Source organism: Canis lupus, chromosome 12 (assembly GCF_048164855.1).
Source record: "Canis lupus baileyi chromosome 12, mCanLup2.hap1, whole genome shotgun sequence".
NCBI classification, from domain to species: domain Eukaryota; kingdom Metazoa; phylum Chordata; class Mammalia; order Carnivora; family Canidae; genus Canis; species Canis lupus.
This window is the reverse complement of record NC_132849.1, coordinates 13,957,073-13,976,485: the sequence shown is the minus strand read 5'-3', so window position 1 is coordinate 13,976,485 and position 19,413 is coordinate 13,957,073. Positions and strand designations below refer to the sequence as shown.

The 19,413-nt window shown below is 49.1% G+C and overlaps 1 protein-coding gene across 23 annotated transcripts in view; it reads right to left on the bottom strand.

The window, feature by feature from the left end:
• The window catches only part of DYSF (dysferlin), a 216,916-nt gene that overhangs the window by 9,129 nt on the left and 188,374 nt on the right, over positions 1–19,413 (bottom strand). For all 23 annotated transcript variants that reach the window (XM_072769771.1, XM_072769783.1, XM_072769778.1 and 20 more), the window contains 10 exons: positions 16,485–16,613; positions 16,020–16,175; positions 15,317–15,408; positions 12,614–12,784; positions 11,805–11,947; positions 9,760–9,899; positions 8,423–8,511; positions 8,071–8,166; positions 7,524–7,665; positions 3,292–3,391 (listed from right to left, as the gene is read on the bottom strand). In XM_072769771.1, the coding sequence (XP_072625872.1) occupies positions 3,292–3,391; positions 7,524–7,665; positions 8,071–8,166; positions 8,423–8,511; positions 9,760–9,899; positions 11,805–11,947; positions 12,614–12,784; positions 15,317–15,408; positions 16,020–16,175; positions 16,485–16,613 (1,258 nt within the window). The remainder of the gene's footprint in view (positions 1–3,291; positions 3,392–7,523; positions 7,666–8,070; positions 8,167–8,422; positions 8,512–9,759; positions 9,900–11,804; positions 11,948–12,613; positions 12,785–15,316; positions 15,409–16,019; positions 16,176–16,484; positions 16,614–19,413) is intronic.

The window sequence follows — 19,413 nt, the reverse complement described above, 5'->3', positions numbered from 1 at the left end:
GTGTGTGTATACACAAAATTATCCCAGTATGAGAAAGGGGAACCCTCTTGCACTGTTGGTGGGTATGTGAACTGGTGCAGCCACTCTGGAAAACTGTGTGGAGGTTCCTCAAAGAGCTAAAATAGATGTGCCCTATGACCCAGCAATTGCACTGCTGGGGATTTACCCCAAAGATACAGATGCAGTGAAACGCCAGGACACCTGCACCCCGATGTTTATAGCAGCAATGTCCACAATAGCCAAACTGTGAACGGAGCCTCAGTGTCCATCAAAAGATGAATGGATAAAGAAGATGTGGTCCATGTATACAATGGAATATTCCTCAGCCATTAGAAACGACGAATACCCACCACTTGCTTCGATGTGGATGGAACTGGAGGGTATTATGCTGAGTGAAGTAAGTCAATCGGAGAAGGACAAACATTATATGGTCTCATTCATTTGGGGAATATAAAAAGTAGTGAAAGAGAATAAAGGGGAAAGGAGAAAAAATGAGTGGGAAATATCAGAAAGGGAGACAGAACATGAGAGACTCCTAACTCTGGGAAATGAACAAGGGGTGGTAGAAAGGGAGGTGGGCGGGGGGTGGAGGTGACTGGGAGACGGAGGGGGGCACTTGATGGGATGAGCACTGGGTGTTATTCTATATGTTGGCAAATTGAACACCAATAAAAAATAAACTTAAAAAAATTATCCCAGTATGATCTACATAAAAGACTGTAAGGAAACATTGTATAATCTCTGGATGGCAAGATGACAGATCTTAGCTATTACTTTAATAAATATTTTTAAAAAGCAAAATATGTAATTAGAAACACATGAAGGAGAAAAAAAGAACTCTTGTGAAGTTAAAAGTGGTAGTTTTAATGGTTTTATTTTTATTTTTAAAAACAAAAGATGAACCTGTTTTGTTTAATTTTGAACACTATTTTCTCATTCAGTAAAAATGCAGCTTTCTTTGTTTTTCTTTTTAAAATTAATTTTCTGAAGCCTCACCTCATAAAGAAAAGCCTGAGAGAATGATGCCAAAAAAAACTGTTAAGTCTGTAAGCAAAAAAGCCTCCATAAAAAAATTAAAAAGCAGTTGAAGAAAGGGGAAGAATCATTTGTAATGATTCTTGTGTCCTTACTATGTAAAAAGCTCTGAAAATAAAAAATCAAAGATAAACAAAAACATGAAAATAAAATCTCACTAATAGTATGGGTCATAAATATATTTTTAAAGTTCTACCTCACAAGTAAAGAAGAGATGCAAACAAAAATTAAAATGAGGTGTCAAGTAGGCAATGTTTTCAGAAAAGATAACATTGATAACAAAAATTTAGGGAAAATGGCTCCCTTATACAAAAAGGGCACATATGGGGAGTAAAATGTCAGTGTAAAAATCGAATAACAACTGAATAAAATATTTCAAAAGCCACGAGAATGTACAAAGACTCTAAAAACCTACTTACAATTCAGGAAAGGTATGTACAAAGGGTTCAGAGCTGTGTGCCTAAAGGTATCGTTCATAGTGGAGGATCTAAAGATGAGCTGAGTGCCTACCAAGAGAAGATTGGTTAGGCTGAACAGGGCCCAGGGACAGGCAAGACTTAAGTATGATGATGCAAATATAAATGTAAGCAGACAACTACCAACAGATAGGATGTTCTTAAAATATTAAGTTTTCCAAAAAGCTAGGATAGAAAACATATGTGTGATAAAACTCATTCTGCCATATATGTGTGTGTGTGTGTATTTATATATATATATCCCATTTATGTATACATGATTATATGTGTGTATAAATACATATACAACATACATGTGGTTGCTTATATATGAAATACATGCTAACATATGAGTGGAGGTTAACTCTGGGTAGTGAAATTTTAATACATAAATAAAAGGAGGCACTGTTGATCTGTATTTTCCAATTTTCTACAGGAATTATGTACTGCAGATAAATCAGTAAAAGAACAAAAGTCCAACTGGATGCCATGATTTTGACAGCCTGAATCTTTTCCAGTGAAGCCCTACAACAACCCTCGGGTCCTCTGAGTGTGTGGGTGACCCGGCAGGGAGTGGCAGGGGCAGGAGAGATGGAAAAGTAGGCAGGCCTCCTCCTCACCCCTGCTGAAGCTGCTCCTTAGCACTCCCCCTGCAGGGGCCCAAGGGCTCAGCAAAGACCAGCTCACCTTTCTGCAATCAAGGGCCACCAAGAAGGGCTCCGTGATGCATTCAAAGCCACCCTGCTCCCAGTAGCAGTGTGGGCCGACAATTCAGGACTCCTGACTTCCCAGGCTGCCTTTTTCACAAGGTCCACTTTTTTTTTTTTTAATTGAATTAAAACTCCTATAAAATGTACCAATTTAACCATTTTAAAGTGTAAAACTCAGGGGTTTTACACCACTGACCCATTAGTAGTCACTCATTCCCCTCCTGCCAATGCCCGGCAACCACATGGCCACTTTCTCTTTCTGCGTTTGCCTACTGAGGACAATTCATATACACGGAATCACATGCTACAAGTCCTGTCACGACTGGCTTCTTTCACTTAGCATGTTTTCAAGGTTTGTCCAGGTTGTAGCGTGGACCTGTATTTCCTTTCTTTCTGTGGGTAATATCCAACTGTGTGGATAGACCACACTTTCTGGGTAACTCTGGCAAGTTGTGACAGGGCTGTTACTCAAGTCCCACCTCCTGGCCCCTACGACCATCCTCCTCGCCCCATGTCTCACCCTGTCTTTACCACATCCTCCAGCCCAGCACTCCCTGCTCCCAGCTCAGGTTTCTTCCCACCTCTTCCAGACCAGAAGCCTGCCTGGGGGCCCAGAGGATGGAGCCACAACAGCTCATTCACTCATCACTCAGGCACAAGGGCAAAGAGGGTTCCTCACTCGCTGGGCCCAAGCTGCCCCGTCTAGACAGGGGTAGAGGTGGGGGCATCCCGTCAAGGCCAGACATCCAGCTCCTGTTTGCACTGCCTTTGACCTGTGCTCTCCTGCCTTCCTTACCTGACTCCTACCATCCGATGTAGCCCAGCATGCAATGCCACCCCCTATCCCCCAACAGGCCACTATGATCACTTGGGCACTCCTCTGCATTACAGACCTTGCTCAGCACTGGGGAGCAGTGACCCTGAGCTCCCAGAGGACGGAAAGTAGGACTGCTCCTCCTGCCAGCCTTCCCAAGAATAGCACATACACACACACACACACACACACACACACCACACACACACACACAAAAGTAGGGGTTCTAGGTCCACTCCCAACATGTAGAAAGGTGCTGACTGGAAACGGTGCTCACCCAGAAAGTCGTCAAAGGAGAACTTGTCATTGTCCCAGATCTGAAATACCACTCGTGCTGGGATTTTGCTCTCAGTCTTGTCCAGCCTCCAGAAAGCATCCTGGCCCAAAGGAAGAAGCAGGGAAGCATGATTAGACAGAAACAGCCCGGAAGGCTGCCTGGAGAAGGCAGTGAATGGGACATCTGTTAGGGACTTGCCAGCGCCAGGTCCAGGTGGGAAGATTGCTAAGATGCCGGTGGACAGTGTTCAAGGACCCATGAAGGAACCACGCAGGCTGGCTTCACATGACGCGGCTCATTTAAGCCGCTCAGTGCCACGGGCAGAGGTTTCATTCCCATATTACAGATGATGAAGCAGAGACTTGGAGAAGTTAAGAATGTGCCCAAGGTCTGACAGCTAATAATAATATTAACCTGCACTTCCTATGTTCTAGCCCTTTACCACTATGAGCTCATTTATCCTTCCAACAACCTATAAGGGAGATGCTGTCCTTACAGCCGAGGAAACCAGAGCAAGGGACCTGCCCCAGTCACACTGCTAGGAAGTGACGAGCCAGGATTCAAAGCCAGGCAGTCAGGTTCCAGAGTCCTGCTTTCACCTCTAAATCTTCCTTTGCTCAAGTGCTCTTGGGGACAGGGTTGGCTGACTGAGAAACTGGTGCCCCCACCCCATCCTAGCTGTCACCAGAAGGACCCCCTGACACACTGCTATAAGGAGCTGACTTAAGGGAACAATAACCCCAGCTCCTCCCTGGCATCCCACCCCATCTTTATCTCCAAGAGCTTGCCTTGGGACAAACCCAAAGACCCCAGGGCTGGGAAGTTCCCTACCCTTCTGCTCTCCCCACCCCAACCCCTCTGACCACTCAGCCTGGACCAGCAATAATGTGGGCTTCTTCCCCCAGAGGCCTCATTAGAGCAGCTGAAGGATGAAGATAGGCATGCTGAGGCCTGTGTTCAGCCCTGCTCAATCCATATGACTGTCACTGGGTTTTCCCGCTCATGCTTGTTCTCTCGTCTCATTGTAGTTTCTCCTGAGTGAGTGGCAAGGACAGGAACCATTATGACGATCCTGCAGACAGTGGGTGCCAGATCCTGAGTGCCAGGTCACAGCAGGGGCCTGGCCCGAGTCTCAGGAGACAGACTCCATGGGGAGTCAGTGAGAACTCCTGATCCCATAGGGTTTGCCTGCCGCTGAGTGCCCTGTATCCGCGGCCTGGCTGCCTAGCCGGGGCTGTGCCTACTGAGTGGCCATCCCGGGTCATGCAGACCCACAGAGCTCCTGAACCACAAACCAGGCCCTGCAAGGAACAGTCACCTTGCAAAGCACACAACTGCAGCTTGGCCTACTGCCTGATTTGGCGAGGGGCTCGGGCCCCCAGCTGGCCCCCGTCTGGTGCCTCCCCTCTTCCGGGCCCCAGCCCTCCTGCAGGTGCCTCCCTTCTCTGGCGGGGCTTTTATGGCCAGCTTCGCAGGCCCGCCTGCACAGGCCGCCAGCATCCTCCATTCCTCTGGCCGGCCCGGTTTATGGGCTCAGTAATGAGCCAGAGGTTCAAACAGCCCCTGGTGGGAGCAGCTGGGCTGGGGCTCCAGCCTGGGGAATGGCCCTCCAGGTCCCAAGCGCTCATTACGCTCCCGGTCTGGGCCCTTTTACTAGCTGTTTATTTGCAGGGTGGGTGCCTGACTCGCAAGCAGGCCCCAGTGGGTGTGCTGGGCTCCAGGTGGGGAGCCAGGCCGGGGCAACCAGCGGCGGTTCAAAGCGGCCGGATGAAAGGAGACCCTTGTGCTTTACGACAGTCTCGTCTGGTTAATGGGGTCCCCGGAGGGCCTGCCTGCCAGAGGCCCTGAACCCCTCGGCAGAAGGCTGGCTCTGTGGCAGGACTGGGGAGCCCAGGGGCTGTGCTGTACCCCTGCACCATCCCACCCTCAGACTCAGTCCTTTGGCCCAGACCAGCTTATTGGTGCCCCACTATGGACACAGTTCCACCTGCCTCCAAGGCCCCTTCTTCCACAGAACGACCGACTGGCTCTTCCCAGGCCAAGCCATGTCCTCCCTCACTCTTCTGGTTGACTCCAGACTCCAGAGCCTCCTCTTCCACCCTTCCTTTCAGGTACACTCTCCTGGGGCGTGGCACCCCACAGAAATCCATTCCCCCTGCCCTGCCCCTGGGGGGCCTCTCCTGGACTGCCTGACTCCTCTTCCTTCTCTCCACCCCAGCAGCCCTTCTGGGCTTCCAGGTTCTTCCAGGCCTGACCCTCGCCTATGGGCAATGCTACAATGGGTCAGCCCAATTCTCTTCCGCCTTCCCAGTGCCTATCACAGAGAGATCAAACTCCCTTCACTGCCTGAATCAAACCATCTCAAAATCTTAACAAGCAACTTCACCTGGGCCCTCGGCACTTCCAGGTAACCATCCTAGCATCACAATTAGCTCTCTCTCCCTCCCCTTCTTCCTTTCTCTCCCTCTCTGCTCTACCCCCCTTCGCTCCCTCGCTCAGCACAATGACTACTTCCAGCCTTTTCCACTTAAGTCATCTGCCAAAAAGTGCCAGGAGATTCTCCCTCCTCCTACTTTGTAGAGAAAACAGCCTCTGCTCCCCATGCTTCCTTGAGTACATCTCCACCTGTTACAATGAACAGGGTAGCACCGCCTCCCATTGAAGCAGGCCAGTCCGCACCTCTCAGCCTGGTTTCCCATCCATTACCTAGCCCCTTGTTGGGCGTGCGGAGCACCAGACATGGAGGCCCCACTCCCCGGCCCCAGTGCTCCCTCTGCCCACAGCAAAAAGAAGTGTGTGTTTGATCTGGAGCTCTTCCCCAACAAACACCACAACTGCTTTGTTATGGAAACAACTTGTAATAGACAAACACTCTGAGCAAAGACAAACAAGATTCAACCTACAAAGAGACTGGGGCTGTCCTTGACTGCACAGAACCCAAGGCTGTTGCTAAATTCTGCCTTCTGGCAGGCACTGTGCAAGCAATATCCAGGTGAAAGCATTCATTTAACCTTGTTTAACCCTATTTTCTTTGGTTTGATGGTTTCAGAATGTTCACTGGAACACTTTGGTTTCTCTAAAATGCAGATGATCCTGTGTGTCAGGCTGGGCAGGGGTCATGCAGGGAGGATGAAATGAAGAGAGCTAAGACTTCAGCAGTGCCCAGGAAGTATGTTCTATATACTTCATGAGTATATAGAGACACCCTTCATGAGACACTCGACCATTCAGGAAAGAAGTCACAGAAGTTTGGTGGCTTGAAGCCTTGTGCCACTTTGGGAAGGAAATCTCATCTAAACACTAGACAGGCATTCACTTTGCCCAATAGAGAGTACCTCGAGGTGGAAGGGTTCTCGGTGGGATGCAGGTGGTCAGAAGCTCCAACAGAGGTGCTCTCCACCTGCAGTCAGCTTGGCTATGAGACCTCTCTGTGCTCTGGGGGCTCTCCCCAAGGGAAGGTGCAGGACCACCCAGAAGGAAGCTGTCTGCCTCAGGATCTGCCTACTGCAGAAGACAAGACTTTACCACCCAGATGAGACCTCAATGAGGAGATGCTGAGGTCCCAGGACCCACCTCCATCCTCCAGTTAATGCATCAGGTCCTCAGGGGCCTGCAGCTTGCAGTGAGCTCAGGGAGGAAAGAAGACAAGGGCTTCTGGCCTGGAAGGCCTGAGCTGCACCCAGGAACTGCCCAGCTTGGACAGTGACCACAGGCACCAGACACAGAAATGTGCATGATGACAAAGCAGGAGGGGCTTAGCTAAGCAACCCCAGTCCCGTGGACAAGCCAATCCATAGGCAAGGCCAGCCTTCCTGGGAAGCTCTCTCTATGGGGTCTCCTCAACTGCCCCTTCGACAGCCATGCTGGGTGTCCTTCGAATGTTCTTCCCACTCTGACCCTGCAGCCCTGCCTGCTGCCTGGTTTGTCTGGAGTAGGGAAGACAGCAGTAGTTTCAGGATCTGGATGGAGTAACATACGCTGTTTGTAGTACTAGTGCAGGTGTGGTTGTAGGGGTAGTGATCCTCATGATGGCAGTAATGATAGAAGTGGCAGAAATGCAGGTGGGGAGACAGGTGACGGGGCACTGGCGATGGTCATCAGGCAGGGGTGGCCGTAGGGACTCCAACGTTGGTGGGGAGTGGGTGCTGGGGAGGGGCAACGCTGCCAGGGCAATGACACCCACAAGAGAAACCCCTGGGACCAGCACCCCTGGGGGTGGGCATGACGCTCACCTTCTTAGAGACGGTGCAGACTTGCTCGGCTGGCAGGTAGTCAAAGGGGAAAATGAACCTCCAGTTAAAGTTGCCTTCACCTCCCAGGGACCGGTAATGCACATCTGTCTTTTGCTTGTGCTCTTCAAAGCCAACCATCCAACTGGACGACATTTTAGAGAACATTTCTAAGTAAGGCTTCCACCACAACATGCATGCCCAACTCAGACAAATGAGGAATTACGGAGGTAAATGAACTTGGTAGAGGGTAAAGCAAAACCCATTCCCCAGAAATCTCCACGAAGCACCAAAATGTGCCGTTAATTTTAAAACATTCTAACATCTCTCTTGAGGGACATCCTCAAACCTTGGAAGTTCAACCCAAAGATTTTTGTAGAAGCAATCCCATGGGAGAAAGTCTCACCAAAGGCAGAGAGCACGCCCACCAGGCCCTCCTTTCTTTCTGGTTCCCCATTCCCTACACAGGAGCTCCCCCTTTCCACCACCCCAGAGGGAGCAGGGCAATACCATGGGACTGGGACAGGTGAGAAGGCAGATGACTCCCTACCCCTTCACATAAATATCACTCATCTTCTCCCCTGTGATGCTGAGGTCGTCCAGGATCACGTCCTTTGTGTTCCAGATGATACAACGCAGGAAAAACCTGTGGAGAAGAATGGCTTAAGTCCACATGGATTTCCCACCAAAAGGACAGCAGTCCTTGACTGAGAAGCCAAAAAGCTGGCTTATCCCACAAGACCCTGATACTTGCCTGGCTGGGCACTTGGCCAGGCCCACACAAAAGCGATGCCCCGTGGCCCAACACCTGGCCCAAGAGTGACCTCCAGGTCCCACCCATGTCTAGCTATAAGCATCCCATCACCCTGCTCAGCTCTAAGCCTATGGCTGGGGTAAGTCACCTTCTGGCTCTCCGCGGGGTGATGTTGAAGGGAGGTCCGGGACGCCCCAGGGCCTTGGGAAATAGGTCGATCCACATCTGCAGCTTCCCCTGGGGAGACAGAACCCCATTCTCTCCTCACCTCTTTCTTTCCACCAACACCTACCAACCAACTGCTCTGTGCCATGTAGGTGGAGCACAGTATGAAGAACACCCAGGCCTGTCTTAGAGAGGCTCACCACCCCAAATAGCAGGTGCTCTACATGGGACTCCAGGCCCAACTGCAGCAGTGAGCGGCTGCCCCACAGGCTGATGATGTGGGCCCCGTGCCGGGGGCCGGGGTGGGGGGAGGTGGGGAACAGGACAGGCTTCTCCGAGATGATGATGTTCATGCTGAGTCTCAGTGTGCCAGATGAAAAAGGAGGGGTGGGGCATTTCCAGCTGAGGCAATGGCACACACAAAGTTTTGGAGGGTCAGAGGACACGGTTTAGTCATAAGAATTTCAGACGATTTCCACAACACGAAACCACTCTACCTGCCAGCCCTCAGCTCCCTCCCTCTCTGCAAGCTAAGTATTATTTTTGTCCCCATCCCACAGAGAAAGAGCAGGGATCGAAGTAACTTTTCCAGGGTACTTAGCTAGAGGACGAAAGCTCATATATCAACACCTGCTGTGCCACTTTGGGATGCTGGCAACCACATACCAAGAAGAGAGCTCAGTTCCAAACAGTAGAGATCATGTCTCCTGCCTGTCTACAAAGGCACTTTCATTGCTACCTCAGCCCTTCTCTGCCTGTAATTTTCTTTCCCCCTCTTCCTCCTCCAAAACCCAGCCTTGAACTCACCTGCCCCAGGAAGCCTCCTGGTCTCAGTCCAGGCCAACTGTCCCTCTGCTTCCCCTCCCCCTACATGGAGGATGCCCTTGGCTATCCTGGCAACTGCTCTCAGTGACAGCTCTGTCATAGGATCCCAGGCTCCCTGTCTAGATTCCTCTCTGCAGCTCAGCCCCGTGCCAGCCACCTAGATGGCACTGACAGATAGTAGGCAAGGGCATCCTGAGGGCAGGCTGAAACAGTGAGGCTTCTGAATGACTCCTGGGAAGCCAGAGGTCAATCCACGGGGATAGAAGCAGTGGCTCAGGCTCACTCCCCAGGTCCTGAGGGCTGCAGGTAGCCAGGGGAGGCCAGCCCAAGGAGTCCCCTCATAGGCCAACAGTGGTCACCACTCAAACTGTGGAAAAACATGTCAAGGAGGGATTGGCCAAATTCTGAGCTCCCCACCTCTTGGATATCCATGTTGTCCTTAGGACAGGGCTAGCCTGGGGTCAGGGCTCAGGGGCCCAAGGGGCAATGTCCTACCTGTTCAATGTCTGGCTGCAGGGGGCTGTAGAGAGGCCGGGACTCCACATGCTCAGGGACCAGGCCCTGCTGCTGGAGGACATGCAAGGCCAGACGCTCTTCCACTGGGCCCAGGTGTGGGTTCGGGACTCGGCCAGCCTCTGCTCCAGTGAGAAGACAAAAAAGTTGTGGGGCTGAGTGAGCAAGGTATGGTAGGGCTGCCTGGAGGCCTCGGGAAGGCCCTAACCCCTACACCCTCAGCCCCCAACCAAGACACACTTCTGATCCTCAGGTCTCACTCTCTGCAAGGGAAGCCTCACTGTCCACTGGCTCCAGCTTGAAAATCCAGATACCTCACTGCCACCGTTTCTACCAAGCCTCTTCCATAAAGCTCTTCCTCTTTTCCACCAATACAAATCCTCCCTGCCTACCAAAGCTCATCCCTTCCGGGAAGCCCTCCCCGACTGCTCCAGCAACCTCTCTTCCCAGATCAGCCATCTAAGTGCTTTTAGTACTATGGTGCTGCAGTTCACACAATCTGTTTTATTAGTAGCAAAAGCTAAAACAATAGTAGTCACAGCCAACACTGACAAAGCAGAAACCAGGCACTGCTCTTCATAAATATTAACAGGCTCTATCCTCACAATAACCCTAGAAGGTAACTGCTATTTTTATGCCCATTTTACAGATGACAGAAATGAAGCACAAAGCAGTCACATGGTTGGACAGCAAGGCAGCTGAGATCACACCCTCATCTAGGAAAAGCGAGTGACTATCCGTGAATGCCCTTCCCTTCTGCCTCGTGTTCCAAGTCCAGCTCCTACCTGCCAGGAAGTGGGTCAGGGACTGGTGCTGTGGACATGATGAGGATATACGGGTGTTTCAGACCCAGACGAGCCCAGCCAACCAGCCAGCAGCAAGAACTTAGAGCCCCCACTACAAAAACTTGAACAGGGGGTGGGAGCGTCCATGTGTGTCCAAACACACAAGTAGACACACGGGTATGTGCACTGAGGTGTGCCCATGCTCAAGAGCACAGATTTTCATGTGCATACACACACTCACATATGCACAGTTCATGTATCAAACCTGCCTCTCCCCCCACTTTAACAGGTACCACAAAGGAAGCAGCCCAGCACTGCAGCAGGACAACTGGGCCAGGAATCTGGCTCTGCTCCTAACTGACTGGGTGACTCTAGGCAGGTCGTTAGCCACTCTTGGCCTCAGTGGCCTCATCTGCAAAAATAGGCAGATGTGGGACGTCACCATCAATAGCTTCTGGCTTCCCTGTCTTATGAATCTATGACCATGAGCCCTGGCCCCTGCACTGAAGCTGCTCACAGACTAACAGAAGGAAATGAGACCACCCCTAAAGCAGATGCAGATTCTATAGGAAAAAGAGAAAGGGGGTTAGTTTAAGTCCTCTAATGGAGAGGAGCTGGCTCAGGCATGACCTGGAAGAGTCGGGAAAACAGAATGAGAAGGAGGAGGGGGAGTTGAGGATGGGGGAATCAGAGCCACCATTCCCCTTTTATAACCTCAGCACCAGCTCTGACATCAAACATCTCTGAAACCAGCAGGAAGCAAGGGGCTCCCTAGGCCTGTAAACACCTCTGGGGAGTCTGAGCTGCTCCTGGTAGATAATGTAGGCCTGGGGACACCTCAGACATGCAGGGAGCACGCAGCAGAATTCTCAGCGTGAGGATTGGGCAGATCAGAGGCAGAGGTGGAGGCTGCAGGGCTTCCTGCCTGCCCCCTGGATGCTTTAGGTACAGGACCTATTTGGGGGGAGGCGGGCAGTGGGGAGGTTGGGAGGGCTCAAAAGATACCCTGAAGGCCAGGCTGGCTAGCTAGTGCAATTCAAGTAGAAAACAATCTCAGAGGTAATCTGGACCCCAAATTCCAATTAAAGTCTGGCCACCCAAAGCCAGAAGCAAACTGATCCTATGACCCTGACCTGGCTTTACACTCACCCCTCATCTTGCCTTCAGAAAGGCCCCAACCAGGCCCTGACCCCTTAGGCAGAGGGAGAGCCCACCATGGTTCTGGGGTCACGCACAGCTCACCTATTTCTTCAATGCTGTATTCTTTATCCTGGAACACCACGTGGTCCGTGAGGTACACAGGAGCCTTGAGTCTGCGCTGCTGGCAGAAGAGGTGGAGAAGCTGGGAGGGGCGGAGCTGGTCCCTCCACTGGTTGGGTCCAGAGCTGAGGCCCAAACACAAGGCAAAGAAGAGATGCTGCAGGGCGCCGCCGAGGATAGAGGGGTACACAGGAACCTGTGTCCCCACATGCATAGCCACCCACCCTTCATTTTCACACTGGGTGCCCTCACTCACCATGACGGGAGGACCCACTTCACACACAGAGAAACTGAAGCCCAGAGACAACAGGACTTGTTTAAATACATACTGAGTTAGAACCTCGATATTTCCAATTTCCAGATTTAGAGAATCAGACTCAAATGAGCCCCAAATTGACAGTGGGCTGGGGCTGTCCACGCGTGAATTCACCTGACATGGATCCCCATAAGCTCAACTGGGGCCCATGTGTCCCATTGTCTGTCTCCCTTCTCCTTTCCGTCCTTCCTCATTCTTCCCTCTACAGGGTCTCAGTAGTGTCTTAAGGAGAACTGGATTACGACAACACAATGAAGAGCCAGGTTCTTAGAGTCAGACTAACAGGTTCAAATGCTAATCCCACCACTACAAACTGTGCTATCTCTGGGTCTCAGTCTCCTTATCTGTACCATGGGGACAAAACGCCAGTTGGCTTGAGCGACAGAAGGCCTATCAAGTGCTAAGCACAGGGCTGTCACACAGTAAGTGCTCAGGATTCGGGTGGCAGAGGAGCAACCAGTCCCCATGCACCTACACACAGTACGTCTGTGGGAGTCCGCAGCGAGCCCCAAACTTGGACAGCAGCCTATCCTCCAGGTCAATGACTGTCTCCCCAATCTTTTCATCTTTGGAGAGGAGGTCATAGTCATAGAGTGTGATCTTCAGGTCCTTCTCCAGAGGCAGAGTGCAGGTCAGCTCGAACATCCTGTAGGGGGCCCAGGGCAGAGGTCAGGATGCTGCAGGCTCCCCAGTGTTGTTGGACACAGTGGGTACTCAAGAGAGGAAGAGCAGGATAAGAGCAGGGGCTTAAAAGCCTTCCTTGGCCCTCTCTTCCCCTTCCAAGAGTGGCCCTGGAGTCCACCATCCTCGGGTCCCCTGTATATCTCAAAATATTACTCCCAGCACTCTACTGGTACTGCACTTTCCTGAGAGTGTGAGTGTGTGTGTATCTGTGCACATACACACATGGGTGTCAGATGTCCCCAGATAATCTGGGCTGAGCATATAGAAGGTACGTGCCCAATGGACCACAGTATGAACAAATTGAATTGGAAAAGAAAGTTAAACTGAAGCTTTTACCATGACACCAGGAGGCAAGGGATGTCAGGTTGCCAGAGCTCTGGAATTTACCAAGGGGATGGCCTGGGACCATCCCCTACTTTGAGGACATGTAGGGCTTTACACCTTCTTGCAGTGCAGGGAAGGAGGATTTGTGACGAGTTCTTTGGAGGGAGCTCCCACTGTGCTCTGAGATCCCCATTCCCCTTATAAGGTCAAATGTGGAGGTATAGCCCCTCCCCCCCTGAAATATCTCCCTACAGGTGGGAGACGCAAGCCTGGCACCTGACTCATACTCAAAGAAGAGAAAGCAGATGGCAGCAGACAGGAGAAGACAGAGGCTACACTGCACCCATCCTGGCTGGAACACCATGAGGCCAAACCCAAGCTACTTGGAATCCCATCGCCTGGGACCTGGGGCTCCAGCAGTGAGACTCTGGAGAAGCCCATCTGAAAAGGGCCATCTTTTCAGGGAAAAAAAAGGGACACAGTATCTGCCACTTCCCTGGAGAGTCAGTGGGTGGGCTCAGAGGGGCTTTCTGGAAAAGCACTTAGAAGAAAATATAACAGCTTTAAACATTTGCCACCCAGAGTGCCTAGGAAATACAAGGGCAGTGAATAAGCACATGGGCTCTCCTCTCACAGGAGCTCCCCTGGTCCTGGCCATGCATGATCCAGAAGCTCGGGGGCTAGCTGGAGGTTGACGGGAGACATTAGATAGGACAGGGAGAGAGGCAAAGCCCCCTCTTGCCCCTCACACACACATCCACGTGCTGCATGCAGCTACACCCAAAGTGGACCTAGCTGGGAAAGGAAACGAGTACCCCAGACAGAGACTGTCAGGTTCATGATTATACATGAATGGACATTCTGGTTACCACCTTGAGACTGGGTTTAGGACAAAGCAGATTGTCTAAAAGTAAGCAGGAAAGTCACCTGCCTGGCACGGTTTCCACTCACAAAATGAGGAAGGTAACTCCCACAAAATAAATGTTCACAGGACATGGGCTGACAAAGACAAAGGTGTGTTCTCATTACGTTCCATGAGCTGTGCATGTTCAGCATATGAGTTATACAAAGGAGTTTCTTCACTCACTCCCCCACCTGGCACTGGGCCCTGACACACACCTCCACCTGACTTATGGAACAGGCCCAATCTGCTGCCCAGTCACCATTTGCCCATGGCCTCACTGCCAGCCACTGGAGCTCACCAAATAGAGCTCCTCCCCACCTTCTTCCCTGTGGCCCTTCCCTCCCATTCCAGCCTGTCACTCATCATAGAGGCTCATCACTGGCAAATGGCGATTCTCCAGGCTGACCAGTCCTTGCCACAGGGCTGAGTGGCCCACAGCTAACCCTGCAGATACCAGCTTATGAATTCAAGGTGTCATGTGTCAATATCAGAATGACACATCTTCTCCTACCAGTGCTAGAGAAATAGCCACCAACTTCTCTCTGTGAATCTGCCCTTTCTCCAGTCTAGTTAAATAAGCTCCCATCCAGCCCATTCAGGCTGCCTGGGAGCTGTGCCCATGTAAGGGGCACTGATTCTTCCTTTCCTTGTTCTTAGATTTCAAGAAGTACTTTACTACCTTCCTCGGTCTATCCTCTAGAGATGAACATGCAACAGTAAAAGACAACGATGACTAAATGCAACATGGGATCCTGGATTAGATCCTAGAACAGTAAAAAGACAGTGGGGAAATTGGCCAAATTCTAATAAAGTCTAGCATTTAGTAAAATATCAATGTTTTGGTTTTGACAAAATGAACCATGGGTAAGATGTTAATGGTGAGGGAACCTGAGTGTGAAGCATATATGAAAATTGTGCTATCTTGGCAACTGTTCTGTAAATCTAAAATTATTCAAAAGTAAAATTAATCTAAAAAACAGAATATTTAGCAAATGCAGGCTCTGAGTCTCCATTTAGATTTCTGATCTTTGAGGTAATTGTTTATGTGATTAAGTAGGAGCTTCTGCAGGGACTCAAGCCTTCAGCACATAATGAAAAGCAAGCTGAGGTTACACCCCTACAGCCCTACAAACATGCAAGATTAGGGGCTACAGCTTTGGGGCAGGAACTGGGCACTTCCCAGGGGGCAGCCACGTATCCCGCACTAGGCTGGGGGTTATCCAGATTGCACCTCTACCCCCCAGACCCAAGCTGTTCCCAACCTACTTTCCAAACACAGGCTCCAGAGTACAGGGAATGTAGTTATCCTGGTCACTCACTGATTTCTTCCCTATGGAGATCTTGATGTAAGGATCACACTGAAGGAAGAGACAGGAAGACTTCAGTGAATTCACTCTCCCAACACACTTCTGAGGCTTTTTCGGTCCCCTGCTTCCCAATGGAGCTAGGAGGCCAGCCATCAAGAAGTTGCCATTTTGCCATTGTGCCAAGTCAAGGGCCCCATCCTGCAGACCACCACACTAACTGGCCCTGAAACGGACTTCTAGTTACAATCTAGCAGTGGAAATGGGGGATCTGAGTCCTCCATACTCCTAAACCACCGCTCTACTGGGAGAAGGTGGGTGAGGGCAAGGCTCATACCCTCAGAAACACAGCAGCTTGCATTATATATGTGACTGAGCCAGCTAGGGTCCTCTCAGTGACCTCTGCTTCAGCATATCGAAGGGAGAGAGATGGCCAGACTTTTTCAGCCCAACCCAGCCCAGGCTGGTCTGCCCCAGATGCCTCCTGCAAGCCATAGCCTCCAGTTAGGTCCAGAGTGTGCTCAGGGTCAGTTGTGGCATGAAGAAATCTTGAAGTGTATGTACTGACCTGTGAACTCCCTGGGGTAGAGCTGTATCCAGATTCTGCAACCCGTGTGCACCCCAGCCTGCTGTTTTGGGAGAACTGAGAGCTCCCGGAATGTTACCTTCCCATTGGGGTCCTTGGGCTGCAGGCCAAATGCTCGGATGATATAGATGCGGACCAGGCACTCCTGAGGCCCTTGGGCAGCCAGCTGGTGGAATTGTCTCGGGGGCATGGGAACAGCTGGGTCTTCTGGGAGGGGATAGATTTTGAAGAGGCCCTGAAAAGAATTCATCTCATTCATCATCATCATCACCAACACAACCACCATCATGACCATTACCCTCATCTCTGCCAGAGTCATGACACCTGAGATCACCACCAAGTTCACCACCATCCCTACACCACCATCAGATTCTGCATCAGCGATGTCACCTTCACTGTCACCCACATGGTCACCATGTGCCAACATCAACACCATGGTCATTACTGCAGTTACTGAAGTATCCCTGATCCCACCCCTTTCACTTGTTGATGCCACTTCACAGTTTCAGGCCTCCCAGGTAGGGACCTGTTCTTAAGAACTTACCTTAAACTCCCCAATAACAGATGGGTCCTCTGTCTCCTCCTGAGTCTTGCCCCGGTAGAGCTTGAAGGTGTTACAAAAGTCAGACAGGCCCTCAAAGGCCTCCACATTCTCCAGTTGTGTGTCATAGACCTGCCACATGTGGGAACAAGAAAGGGGGACGAGGGAAAGAGAGAAAGAAGAGGGCCAGCCAAGGAGGAGGAAACATGGCAGTATTTAAGAGAAGATGGCCAAGAAGGAACAGAGAAGATAAGGAATGGGGGAAGGGCCGTGTGCATATTTGAGAAGCAAAGGCAGGTAGGAGAGGGAAGCGAGAACAGCCAAGAACAGAGAGGGCAGAGAAGGAAAGGGCAGAGGTGGAGATGAAAATGATACCAAGAGTGGAGAGGAAAAAGAGGGGAGGTGGGGGACAGGAGGGGTAGGATGGGGGGAAGAGGGGAAGACACGTGTTCAGCACCCTTAGCGACTAGCTTTCTGGTGCATCCAACATCCTAGGTATCTAGGAGTCATCACCTACATGGCTGGTGTATTTTTTAAAGAGAATCAAATCTAACAAACACAAATGAAAACTTAACTGACATTTCATTTGAAGATCTAGACAGAACTCTGGAAAATTTACAGGTCCATGTTTCAAGCCACAGATGCTCCCTGTCCAGGACGCCCAGGTGGTACCAAACACTGAGCCACAGGGGCCTTCTAAGCACAACTTTAAATTTGCAAACTCCAGGAGCACTGGGTAGTTCAGTCAGTTGAGTGGCTGCCTTCAGCTCAGGTCATGATCTCAGGGTCCTGGGATCGAATCCTGCATCAGGATCTCTGCTGAGCAGGGAGTCTGCTTCTCCCTTTCCCTCTGCCTCTCCCTCTGCTTGAGCATGCTCTCTCAAATAAATACATAAAATCTAAAATAGGGCAGCCCCAGTGGCGCAGCGGTTTAGCGCTGCCTGCAGCCCAGGGTGTGATCCTGGAGACCCAGGATCAAGTCCCACGTCAGGCTCTCTGCATGGAGCCTGCTTCTCCCTCTGCCTGTGTCTCTGCCTCTCTCTCTCTCTCTCTCTCTCTCTCTCTCTCTCTGTCTCTCATGAATAAATAAAATCTTTAAAATAAAAAGATCTAAAATAAATAAATAAAAATAAATAAATTTGTGCACTCCATTTATCTATTCCGTTCCTCTCAAACAGCCACTGACTTCTATTTGTTAGACTAGTTTTTGGAATTGCTTAGGCTTAAATGAAGCAGTAGTTTTCTATCACAAATTATAAAACATACCTAATGGTGATATTAAAAACGTAATATATGTGCTAGGTTGGTTACACCTGACACTGACAGCCAAGATGCTCCAGGTAAGTCCCTTTCTCATACGGCTATTATTCCTCACTTAGGACAGACCAAGTTCTATCCCTTCCAAGAAATAATTAATTAATGATGCAAGTGAGGCAGGTTCATTATAAAAATTCGAAAATATGAGCAAATATAAAGAAAATATTATTTTTGTCTCTCATTTTGATTCTCAAAAATAACCGCTAGTTATTGGCTTAATATTTGATATGTACCATTTTGAACATGTTCTTGATCCCTTTATATACTTTAAGCATTTCAAAGGACAGTTCCTTCACTTGTCAATTCTACTACTTCCTCTGCTCCAGTTCCTTATTTCTGTTTATTTCTGCTTTTATTTTTATTACTTAGTTCTTCCCCCTGCTTTAAGGGTTTTTTAATTCTCTGTAACTTCTTCCGTTGAAGCTTTATTTACTTTTCTCCCCCTATTCTGATAAGGAGAATGCTTGTTGCTATAAAATTGTCTCTGCTTACTACTGCTTTGGCACGGTCCCATTTGTTTTGACTGTGACATTATCATATTCATTTTCTTGCCATGCCATAGTTACAGTTTTATTTGTTTTGTTTTATTTGGTCCAAGAGCTAGATGCTTTTTTTTTTTCATTCTTTTGTTTTCATTAAGATAAGCTTGTAAGGCTATAAACTTCCTCTGAATGCTGCTTTAGCTATAACAAGTAAATTCTAGTATGTGGCATTTTATCCTTGTTTCCCAGATATTCTGCAGTGTGGGTTTGTGTTTTCTCTTTCACCAAAAACTGTTAAAAGAGAGATTTGGTTGGTTTCTTTTTTAATTGTCTAGTAGGAAAGAACTTTTGGGCTTTTGATCTTGTTATTAAGTTCTCATTTTACTGCATTATAATCAAAAATCATTGTCAGAGGTATGCCATTTTTTGAATTTTATTAAAGTTCTCTTCAGGATCTGTAATGTGGTCCATCTCTGGAACTGTGCCAAAGGTATGGTCTTTGTTTTCAGGCTACAGGAGTCAATCAGGTGAATAACTATGCTCTTTTCTATATCTTTTCTGTATCCTCTTATGTTTGTGTTCCCTTGAAACTGACATGAACTAAGAGGAGAGAAAAATAAGCTTCCCCTACCTACTAGTTCTTTCCTCCATCTCCATCTGCTGTAATTTCTGTTTTGTAAATATTGATGTTGCATTATTCAGCACATAGATATTCTCATAACTGTCATCTCCTGGAATTGCATGGTTTAATGTTATAAAGTGTCATTCTTTGTCTCATTTAATTTGGGGGACCTGAATCCATTCTCATTTAATAAGAAGATGGTGACTTCCACTTTCTTTTCGCTTGCATTTGCCAGACACGCATTTTCACCATCTTTCATTTCAACCTCCACGAATCTCCTTATTTTGGAGTTAGATTTTGCTTTGAGATCTGATTTAAATTTTGTAATCGAGTGATTGATATGACATTCATTGATATGATAGATATATCTGATCTGGGTTTACATTTATATTATATTATATATTTTATATTATATATTTATATTATTATATTTTAATTTTTATTTTACATATATTTATATTATATTTGCATAGTCATATAATAGGTTTATGTTACAGTTTCCAATTTCGCT